This window comes from Nestor notabilis, unplaced genomic scaffold (assembly GCF_000696875.1).
Source record: "Nestor notabilis isolate BGI_N333 unplaced genomic scaffold, ASM69687v1 scaffold2884, whole genome shotgun sequence".
NCBI classification, from domain to species: domain Eukaryota; kingdom Metazoa; phylum Chordata; class Aves; order Psittaciformes; family Psittacidae; genus Nestor; species Nestor notabilis.
This window is the reverse complement of record NW_009925906.1, coordinates 2,260-13,877: the sequence shown is the minus strand read 5'-3', so window position 1 is coordinate 13,877 and position 11,618 is coordinate 2,260. Positions and strand designations below refer to the sequence as shown.

The 11,618-nt window shown below is 37.8% G+C and overlaps 1 protein-coding gene across 1 annotated transcript in view; it reads left to right on the top strand.

Moving 5' to 3' along the window:
* Nucleotides 1-10,428, top strand: part of LOC104404744 (thrombospondin type-1 domain-containing protein 7B-like) — a gene marked incomplete at its 3' end in the record, with an annotated part of 115,295 nt that extends 104,867 nt beyond the window's left edge. Inside the window, exon 13 of the mRNA XM_010013263.1 lies at nt 10,234-10,428. Coding sequence (XP_010011565.1) covers nt 10,234-10,428 — 195 coding nt within the window. The remainder of the gene's footprint in view (nt 1-10,233) is intronic.
* Nucleotides 10,429-11,618: the final 1,190 nt, after the last annotated feature.

Here is an 11,618-nt window from a genome sequence, read left to right as displayed (position 1 = left end):
GAATACAATCTGCTTTATAATCTCCACTCAATTATAAGAATTTATTGCAAATCTAGGAAGAGTAGCAGAAGCTGCATAAGAAATGTTGCTGGTTTTTTTTTTCCTGTCTGTAAGAAAGGAAGAGATCATCATAATAAAAACATAATATATTGTAAAATATCTCCCTTTGCATCTTCCCTGATCTCCCTGATCTTCTACCTTGTTTTTAAGAGACTAGAAGAGGAAAGCAAATATTCCCTTTAGATCTGTTAGCTTCAAAAGAAGAGTAAGAAAGAACGTTCCAGCAGTGAGAATGGTCTGAACAGCAAACATAAGGGAAGATGAATGTAATTATTTTTATTATTCTTAAGAAGCAAACCTATTGGAACTCCTTTGCACACACAAAAAAGTTCACTTAACATGACCCAGGGGAAATACCGATTCTTACACTTACATGAATCAGGGTCTTTTATACACACTATATAGAAATATACCCTTCTGTATTTTGGACTGTTAGTCTCTTGAGGGGAATTTTTTTGTTCTGTTTTAATTTTGTTTATCTTTCTTTTTTCCTGCTAAAGAAAGGATGCTCTGAGGTAGGGTTGCTTTAGAACACTTTTCCCCCGCACACTAGGAGTGTTTAGGAAGAAGTATAAAAAACCTTTCTGTATGTATAATTTATACAGAATGTATACGTGTATGGGACTCCCACACATCAGAGTGTAACTTTGCTCTCACTGGGTTCTAATCTGAGTACTTGGGTTTCCTACTGGGCAAATCTCTGGAAAGGCCTCAAATATTTGATTTCTCAAGGTTGTTCATGGGAAATTTTTCACAGTCTTTTTCTGCCTCTCTCACCTTTAATCTAAGTAGTCTTTACTGTACTTAAGACTGTGCTGACCCTTCAGTCTCAAGTATGGTATCTTTATTTTGTCTCACAAGGTAGACTATTTTATGATGGCTGAAAGATACTTAGTTTAGATAACATGAATTATATGAGTATGCATTCTTATTAGCTTTGGTCAAAGTAGATTTAGTTACTTTATCAGCTTTAGGCTGGAGATGAGTAGCCAGACTGCAAACCTCAAAGCATTTAGTATTCTTATCTGTTCTTTTACTGTAGAGAAGTGATAGTTGAAGTGGAAAGTTTTATGCAGGAAAACTTTATCTACAGAATCCATTATTACTTTAGAAAAATGTAACAGCAGTTTGTATGAATGGAATTTAGGAAGTTATGGGAGATATCCAAATTTCGATGTTACTACTTTCTGACTTACAGTTTTGGACTTTGATAAAGATGACAGATCTGTATGCTGTAAAATTCCATCATGGTCTGAATTCTGGTAAAGCATGGTTAATTAAAAATACAATTAAATAGAGGAGACCACATGCTGGTCTTACTCTATACCAGGCCAAATCTTCATATCTTAGGTACAGTGCTATAAATAACATTATGTGGCCAGTAATTTCAGACAAACATTCTCTGTTAAATGTTAGCTGTGTGACCAGGTAGTGAGCAAATACGAATTTTGGAGAATGAATTAGTGCCTGGTAGGGTAGGATTTGGGTATTAAGAACAGAATTAAGAGGGGTGAGAGGAGAATGGCTACTTGAGAGCAGGAGGCATAAGGATGAGTTGAAAGTTGTTGAAGGGCATGTGTATGTCCACAGTAGCTTAGTTGCTGGTCCCTGATCAGCCAAGAGCAGCAAAGAGTTTCGAAAGCCTAAATGAGAAGAGCCAGAGCTGGGGAGTAGGAAACTGAGGAGAAAGGGTAGATTAAAATCGTTTGGTGTTATCTTGGACTGTAATATTTTAAAAATAATGGGGGAGTTGTAAATACGTCAGTGTGTTAGCGTTACATTCTAGATTTAGTATCTGCGCTTCACTAAAGCGGTAGATGGAGTGAAATGGCAGAGTGCCTGCCTTTCAGCACAAGATCTTCAAATGTATTTCCTAAACCAACATAATGCAATGTTTTCAAATGCCTGGTTATCTGAAAGGTGATACGAGTGATTAATTTGATCAAACTCAATGCCAGAAAAATTCTGACTGAAATGGACATTTGTCTGGATAAGTTTACAAGACTGTCTTCTGAGACCTTCTTAAGGTTGGTTTTGCCATGTGAGTTGACCATAGTGTTGAGCTCTCTACTGCTGTCGTGAAAGATGACCATGGGGTGCTACCAAACGCTGTACCTGGCTGAAATAAACCAGGTTTCATGAGATTTTAAGTTCATCCAGCTATCACTAAAAAAAAAAATGGCCATTGAATATCTAACTGAGGAAGAGCTTTCAAAAGGAAGCAGTGCTTTCTTAATCAGCTAAGTGATTTTCGAACTTGTGTTACTAGAATTGAATTACTTGAGTTACTGTAGATGTTGTGTTTGTTTTACATTTTCTCATGTTATTTGGCATGTTTGCTTCTTTTTATTTACTGTGGTCTCGATATATATGTATGTAGCAAGATGTCTTAGTTTTATTTTCAAGTTATGCAATAAATAATTCATCTTAAATATAATTTGATGATAGGTGCTACAAATAAATTGAACTCAAGCAATTTTAGTAATTGTAGGACACAGAAAAAGGAAAAAAAGGAAGCATATTTTTGTATTTTGTTATGTTCTCTGAAAGGAGCAGAAGCATAATTTCTGTCATTAATCATCTAATGCACTTCCATTGATTTTCTTTTTTATAGAAAATGAAAGTAAAAGCAATTCAAAACCTATAATAATGTTAGGAAAAAAAGGGAAAAAATATGAAAGGTTCCTTAGACTGATTGCATAATGTAGGAGCACTCAGATTGCAGTTATTCTCTGGCCAAAGTAAATTTGAAACATAAAAAAAAATCATATTATTTTGTCTTTCTAGCCAAGCAGAGTGTGAAACCATTTGCAATAAGAAAATACTCGTATTACAGTGAAAATGGTGCTAGACATTGATGTATCAATCTTGCGTTCTGCATTCACTATGTGGGTGGGAGGAGGAATGGCCTTTGCGGCAATGTATTTCTCTCCTACTTCTCCTTAAACAGTGGGCAGTCTTGGTTCGCAGATGAGGAAAAATTAAAGCAACAAGTAACAAAATTGACATGCACAGCTCAGTTCTTACAGTGATTCTAATCATATATTCCAAACCAAATAATCCATAAGCTCATCCATAAGTATCAAAAATTGTACTCCTAAGAGGTTACTTGAAAATGGAACAGCGATGAGTCCAATTTAAGGCATTATATGACAGAGGTCAGCCTGCAGTGATTTTATTGGTTTTAATACGCAGCCCTGGACATACGTAATCCCTTTCAACTGCTCTCTTCTCATGCTTGCTCATGTTGGCTGAGAGTCATGAGCCATGAAGAGTGAACAGTGTGGGAGGGACGTGTGCCCTTGGTACGCAGACCTTTTATACAGACTGCTTTGTACAGACTGCTTTGTCCCTTTCTGGTGTATGCCAATGGCATGGAGCTGCGTGTGGGAGCTCTGTGGTTGGGTCAGACACATGCAATGGGTACCCAAGCAGGGGCATGGCTTTAGCTGTGCTGGAGGTGGCATACCACCACGCTGGCCCCCAGAAACCTGCAGCTAAAACTCCTCTTCTTCTGAGCCTCCTGTACTTAGATTAACCTGTCTTTTTCCCCATATGCACACCTTATTGTGGAAAGGCTGCAGAGAGGAACCAACCCAAAGAGCAGCTAGAACCTGGACCTATAACTTGAGAAGGATCTTCACAGTTTTGCATGCTTTTTTTTCTTCCATTCTAATTCCATCCCAAACTTCTCCCCTTTCCTTCACTACAGTCTTTTCTCCATGCTAGTTCTCTGTACCCAACTTTTGTACCCAATTCTTCCCTGACCTCTTTCCATGTAAATCATTTAAGTTGCTTTCCTTTATCTTTTCAGTTGATATTTACCATCTTTATTGCTTCCCAACATCATCTCGGGTTCCTGTTGTTTGTTTATAGAGCACGTTGCTGGGGTCTGTGTTTATTCAGTACTGTGTTTGCTCAGTGGCATTGTTAGCCCTTTAGCACTACTGTCAATATAATTAACAATTACAAAACGGGAATCTGATCTTAGAGCCAGTTTCCTTGCTGCATAACTAGTTGTTCCAGCTCTTACTCTGGTATTTTTCCTAGATTTGTGTCTGCGATGGCCTTCCTGGCATCATTTGTTCTTTTCTCAGATTTAATTTTAATGGTTATCTTTTAATTTTAATTTTTGTTTTGCTTCTGTTAGTCCAGACTTTGGACACACTTCATTTCAGGGACTGCTGCTACATCCAGTGATGAAAAGAAATGTATATTTATGTCCTTATAGAAGCTGGACCATAGATTTAACCCTGAGTGTCAGCAGAGTCTTATTTTACGTCTTAACATTATGTCTGCTTCTGGTTTCCTTTAACTAGGAGTCATGTTAACGTACCAAGAGTAACATAAATGTTCCATGTGCTCTAGTGGAAGGTGCCCATGGCAGGCAGGGGGGTTGAAACTAGATGATCTTTAAGGTCCCTTCCAATCCAAATGATTCTAAGTATAAAGAAGCATCAATGCAGAAAATAATGAGGTCATCATGAGCCAGAACTGTAGTCAGTAAGTCTGGATCCTTAAAGTTATTCTCTTCTTTTTTTCCTAACATTTTGTATTTGACCTCCTTTTTCACTTATCATTAGTGATATGTATAAGTAGTGATATGTTATCTTGTTACATTGAGGGGTAATGAGAATAATTAATCAACACAAAATGAGTTTTTTTTGAACAATGAGATTGTAAACAGCTAGATTCAAATGATCCCTTTGCCTTTCATGCTGGCTTTGATTTTTCACACATTTTTAGAGCTTGGAGCCAGAGAAGGTTATTACATCATTGTGTCTACACCTCTTGGGCATTAGACCTCTTGCCTAACCTTACAGGTCATCCTGTTATTCCTGTACTAAGTCCAGTTGTTTGATTTGCACTACTGAACAGCTTTAGTTTTAGTGTTTGGCTGAATGTAATTCCTGGAATTATCAGTCATTGTTTTCAGATGTTCTAATGACATTTAATTCCAGAGTTTTGAAACCACTAATTTAGGTTTCCCAAATTGAAGTGCCATAGACAATATAATTTTACTGGTTTGTAGTTGATATTTTCACTCTTCAGCTTTTTACCCTTTGGAAACTGTTGAAATGCATTTTTAAAGGCGAATTGATTATAACTTTGGTAAATGGATATAATTACTGAGACTGTCTGTAATTGGATTTTTACTTAAGAGGAACTATATTTATGTTATCTTTCCTTATTGGATGCAATGCTATGCCTGTATTACTTCTTTCTCTATACACTCCTTTTGTTAGGGCCATCTATAGTGCTTCTAAGTCAGGCATGTGTCTCCTGAGAGCACTTGAGTTACCCCAGTTTGATGCTGACATACTTGGTGTTGATGTAGCATCATCCAAGGATGCATTCTCTCTGCAATTTGACAGCATGCAAACATTTGATTTCACCATATAAAAGTTTATAGAAGTGTCTAGTGTTTACTTTTAATTTGAGATAAATGTAGTTAAAGAATATAGCTTCCATATGCTTCTGCGTGCCATATGCCAACACGGTGGCATACAAACATACTCTTGTGGGTGTAAAAATAAAACCAGAAGGCAGAGACTGTCATCCTGTTAGACTGAATATCCTGTTAGCAGTCCTTGTTCAGTGTCCGTAACTGCAGAAAGGGAAATTTCCTCCCCAAGCTGTACATTCAACACTTGACTTACGTCTTGAAGCAAAGAGGTAGCATCTGCAGCTATTTTCATTGCTCATTTAATTGTTAACTTTTCTTGACACCTTAACGGGTGGTGTCTCCACACTGTCTGTTAAACAATTCCAGCTCTTTCCTGGGGGGGGGGGGGGGAAGGTATTTTCTTTTAGCATTTTAAACCTGATTACTTTGCAGTTTAACTCATGATATCATTTCTATCATTATGAGAAAGGTGTAATTTTTTTTTTTTGAGTGCCATCCATTGTTTTGTGCAATTCAGCAGAAATGAATTATCATCCTGCAGCTTGGCCTGAAGTGTTTATTTCCAGTTTGGTGGCATTGACTGGTGGTAATAAGAAAGAATAGCAGGAGTTCAAAAGGAAATCCTGCATTTCCCCTCTTTACGGGAATCAATATTATAATTTGAAACCCTTTATCTGGTAGTGTCCTATTATTAGCTGTTTCTGTTCATATGTTTGTGGCCATTCTAAGTGCCGCAGAGATGGTAGAAGTCACACATTATGTCTAGGAGGGATTTATTGTTACTATGTGGTTTTTTTTTTCTCAGTGCGTAAGGCTGCAAATGGACTGCATTTGCTCTCCAGTGGCATCCCGCTTTAAAAAAATGAGATGTTGACATAGCAGAAATGGCTTTGCAGTATGAGTTTATTTAAAACCACTGTGACAGAACTGAGGATTACAGGGAAATACTTTTTATGCAACATAAACCACACATGAGCCAACCCAAGCAGTAGTTTGAAACCATGGAGGATGAATAATTTTACTAACTTTCCTGAAGGTCCACTGAAAACAAATTTGTCTCATTCTATTTCCAGAAGTGCCTGTATTTGCAAATATTTTTCTCTTAAGTGTTAAAGCTAACTTAACTGAGAAATAAGTTTACAGCAGGCAGAAATGAGGTGATGAGTTCCTGAACGAATCGCTGGAATGGATCCATCAGCTCTGCTGATTCCTGTCTCGTCTTTTTCAATCCATTGAAACGCCCTAATGGGGCATTTGTTTTGTTATTACTTAATTTGTTTTAGCAGTTTATGCTGCTCACCGTAAGCATCATTGTAAGCATGTAGCAGAAATCCTGCCATTTTTGTGATTGACATGCTGTAAATATCAGGCCCATTAAGCTCAAGCTTTTAAAGATAATTCAGCTCAAACTGAAGAAGTCATGCATTGGCAGTGTCTTTGAAGATGTTAGCAGTCTCTTGAGTAGAAATTAATTGCCTCCTAGTATGACTGAAATGTACTGTACTGCTTAGGCAAATCCAAGGCAGTCTGGGTTTTTGGTATGTAAGGGTACTGGATGTTCGTGGCTGGCATTTTATTTGTGCACGTGAAACAAAAAGTGCCTGTTCTCCCAGCAGTGATGCAGCTGCACCAAATAGGTGCTCATCTGGGTCTACCAGCTTAGTAATAACACCATTGGCACTGGTAAGTGCAAAAGTCCAGAAGTGCGGGAAGCAAGCGAAATGTTTGCTTTCTAGGTAGTGTCTTAGGCGTCAAAAAAAGCTTTTTGGATTCCTTACTCTTTCGTCAGTGCCTTCTCTCCTTGCTGGCAGGAGGGTTTTTTTGCTTTCTCAGGAATGACTGGATTGAGTTACTAGGATCAGCATTTACAAAAATTCCTAAAGTAGAGAGAAGAAGCAATTCTCTATTTTCAACCGCCTTCCTGTCCCTGATCACCTCACAGGAGATCATCCTCCTCTCCTCCTTTAAGTCTTAGATCTCTTACTAGACTATCCATTGCATTTTCTTCTTTTCAACTCTATCATGTCTCCATGCTTATACATGTATAATCCACTATATTATTTGTAATTTTAACTTTCCTCTACAGCAATTTCTTTAAGCTCCATGATCTCTGTCAAATATTTGCCGTGATCTTACACGTCCTTATATATCCATCACTTTTAGCATTAAAATAGGCTCAACAAGCTCGGTGAATTATTGGTATGCTTAAAATTAAGCACGTTTGTGCAGAAGATCAGGCTATTAGATAATAAATCATTGCAGCATGGAGTGTCTAGTTTAACATCAATATTTAGAAGTTCCATCATTTGTGTTGCCATTAATAAATGTCAGAATGAATTGTGGTTTTCTGTCAGACAGTAGTAAACATTGCAACATGATAGTTTATTATGAAGTTGCAAAAATTACTTCACAGGGCTGGTGGTGTAGGATACTCTTTGTTTCCCTGCAGACACTAGTGGCTGTAGCAATGCTGAGAGGATGGTTTGCATACGCTTGGCCATACTTCACATGGACATATTTGTGTTGCCAGGTCTTTGGTGTCCTTGCTGAAGGTAATGAGGCTACACAGACCTTGGGCATCAGATTCTATTACTTGTTTAACCTTCCTGAAGAGAGCAATTACCCTGCTTTCCCGTACAGAGTGGTGACCTCTGTCCTCACACTCTTGTAACTGAGAAGGGGAATGTGTCCAAGTTTCTGACTGCTGGAGTTGAGAGCTAGGAAGGGTCACATGCATGGAAAGTCAAAGGCGAGGATCAGCAATTTAGAGGTAGTTATTAATATGCTGATTTATTGTCATTTGTGTCTAAAGAGACTTTTAACAATTGCTTACCTTTTGCATGCTCTTCAAAATGCTGATTTTTTCCTTAGAAATCTAATTACATTTTAATACGTTTTGGGTTTTTTTGTTGTTGTTTTTTTTTTGTTTGTTTTTTTTTTTTTTATTTCCAGGTGGTTGCCAACCCATCCCTTGCTCCCATACAGTAGTGTAGTTAAAAAACAAAAATCAGGTGTACTCGTTGCCAAGTTACACCCCAGTAAATCCTTTAACTGTAAGAAAACAGTTATTTTTCCCTTTTTCTTTATACACTCGTCGTTGCATTAAGTGCTGGCAACAAGGAAAAATATATGCTGCCTCAAAAACCTGAATTGTTTAGGAATCTCCAAAAATAATATCACAGTTTGTTAAAGTTAAATAATGAATTCTGGATTAAATCATTTCATCTTCCATTGCTTTATGGTATGATGTGTGGACTTGCCTGAAATCAGAGAGCCTGAGATGAATAAACTCTTGCGGCCAAATTCAGTTCCTAACTCTGTCCCTGACTTTATTACTTTAGTCAAGTCATGACCTATCTTTGCTTTGGTTAACCTACAAGGTAGGATATAAATAGCCTATAATCTTAGAGATTTTGTGAGAATTAATTATTATTAATGAAATTAAAGACACCGTAATGTACAGACTATTTTTATTTATTATAATAACTTTAGCAAGTTTTATTACAGGTTTCCCATGACTCAGATTTACACATTAATACTTTTGTCCTCCATCATGTCTATCCAGTGCCACCATCCACCCTGAAAAATTAATCATTACAGTCCAAAAAAGGACAGGAGTGTTGAAGGAAAAGGGCATTGACCTAAAATAAAACTGGTGGCAAATCAGTGCATCCTAATTGTTGGGCTATGCCCTTGCAACCTTGTTTGAATCTTGCCTGGCTCCAGAGGCATCTACATCCAGGTTCGGAGACCACAGCCCCAGCCCAGCCCTGTGCCTCTTGTTTCCTATTGCCAGGGCCCAGTCTTAGAGACCTGTAAGCTTTGGGCAGGAGACTAGAGAAGTGCATTGTATTTGAATGTGGGCTGCAGCCTTGATCGTGCTGTGTATGAAGGCAGAGCTCAGTATATGCACAGGGGCTCTGCTTCTGCCTGTGTGTGAAGGCCCTTCAGGTTGGATGGAGCTCAGTAGAGTGACATTGTCCTCAGTTGAGACCTGCAGAGCAGGTTTCTTTTATTTTATTGTATTTTTCTGTTTGTTTGTGGTTTGGGGTTTTGTTTTCTTTTTTACTTTTCCCTGTTAAAGGATCCATTCAGTAGTGCTCTCATAGCAAGCTGTCTTGCACTGTAAAAGCAGACTTGTAGTAAAGTGTGGTAGCTGCAGCCCCTTTGTGTCATGGCCACAGGCTGAATGCTTGTGCCCTTCCTCCTAAACATCTCCACTTATGCAAGAGATTCAAAGGTTCAGATGGCCAGAGTGGTAGAGCTCAAGGGGTAGCACAATATTTAGGAAATTCAGTTTGGAGGGAGCAGACCTGATGTTTACACCATTTTGCCAGAAGCATTTAGCTGTAGCATCTGCTGCTCAGAGCAGAGGTCACCACTCTGTGTGGGAAAGCTGCTCAGACAGTTGTTCTTTTCATCTGAAATATGGAAAAGATTGCAGTTTCGAAGGAAGCTTTCTTTTAAATTATTTTTTTCTTCACTTTGAGGCAGTTTCAGTTCCATGACTATTGTGTGCATCAAAGCTTGGGAATCCTGGTCTTGACCAAATACGTTTTCTGGCACATAGCCGCAGTATTAAATCTTTTCTTGTTTGTTTGTGCAATGTATCATTTGAGTGATGCATGAATAATGACCTAAAAATAAATCAATGTTAACCTATTAACCCAGGAGAGAAAATCTCACATAGAACACAAATACTGACTGCATAGAATATAATACAAGATGTATAAGAATATAAAGATTTCTGTACTTTTACTTTTCAGCTGTTACATGCCTGTCAGAGCACAACGACTCTGCCACTGTTGGTGACTGTGTGCAGTGGGCTGGAGCTATGCCGTCTCTTGTACAAGAGTGCCTCATTCCCTGCAAAGATGACTGCACATTTACCCCTTGGTCAAAATTTACAGCGTGTTCATTTGACTGTGAGTCAACTAGAAGTAGGAGGCGGTCTCTAACAGGTATAATCTTTTATGATATGTATCTGACGGTGATACTTATGAATAATGCCTCTCCGATGTTGGTGGAATGATGTTGGGGTTTTGGGAAAGCCCAGACAGAATACTGATCATCCTTAACTGATTTTTAATCTGATACTGATCACTGCCAGCTTTATTCGCATACATTTTGGTATGAGAATAGTGCAGAAAAACCCAGTGGTGGAAGGCCATTTTTAAACATAAACCAAACACAACTATGCATTGTGCAAGTTTATCTGACCTATTAATCTGGGAAACATACGGCAAATATGTATACAAGTACATATTGTACAAGTACAAATCAGTGTGGTTTTCTGTTTAAGACTTGAAATCTGGGCAAAGCTTAAAACTGGGAGATTTGTGCTCAGCAGTATCCAGTTGTTCAAGGGGGCAAATTAATACCATGAATAAAGAAAAACCAGTATCATTAAACCAGTTTTGTTTGTTCTTTTATATGTATCCACTAAAAACTCTAGTTCAAACCATTACATGGAGCAGTCTCCCATAATTGCTGTCGTGGTTTGTTTTTATGTTATTTAAGTGCTGACCAAACTGAAAAGCTTTAAACTCTATAACATGAATAGTTTGGAACTGACTGTTGTGTTCGAAGTTTCTTCCCCACACATGCATAGCTAAATCAAATCAAAATGAATTATACTGTTTTCATAAGGTTTACAAGAAATTTACTGTTATTATTATTATGAACGCTCACATCTTTTCATATTTCTGTGTTGTGTTTGAGAGCTGGCTTGAGTTTGCTTCATTTATAGAGGTGAAACTTGAAAGACTTCTACTATGGTGTAGATTACTAACATTGCTGTAAAAATATCTGCTGCGATAATGCCTGGGATCTGAATGGCAGAGAAGTATGGTGGCTACCACTGCTCCTTTCTTCTAGACTCACTTGTACCTGGCTGCATGGTTGTCTTATTATTCAGTTTGTTACTGCTGGAATGATACAAGGTTTTAGCAACTAACAATTACAGTATGCATATGTAACGGCTTTAAGCTGCCATTTGTCAGTATGGTTCATTAAAGGATAAAGACTCCTCTTTTACACAGAAATCATTATTATACAATTTTCTATTGTTTCTGCTAAAGAGCATATTCTAAAACATTCTCTGTATGTGTATAGTAGTAGAAATCCTTTATCCATATCAGAATAACAGGTG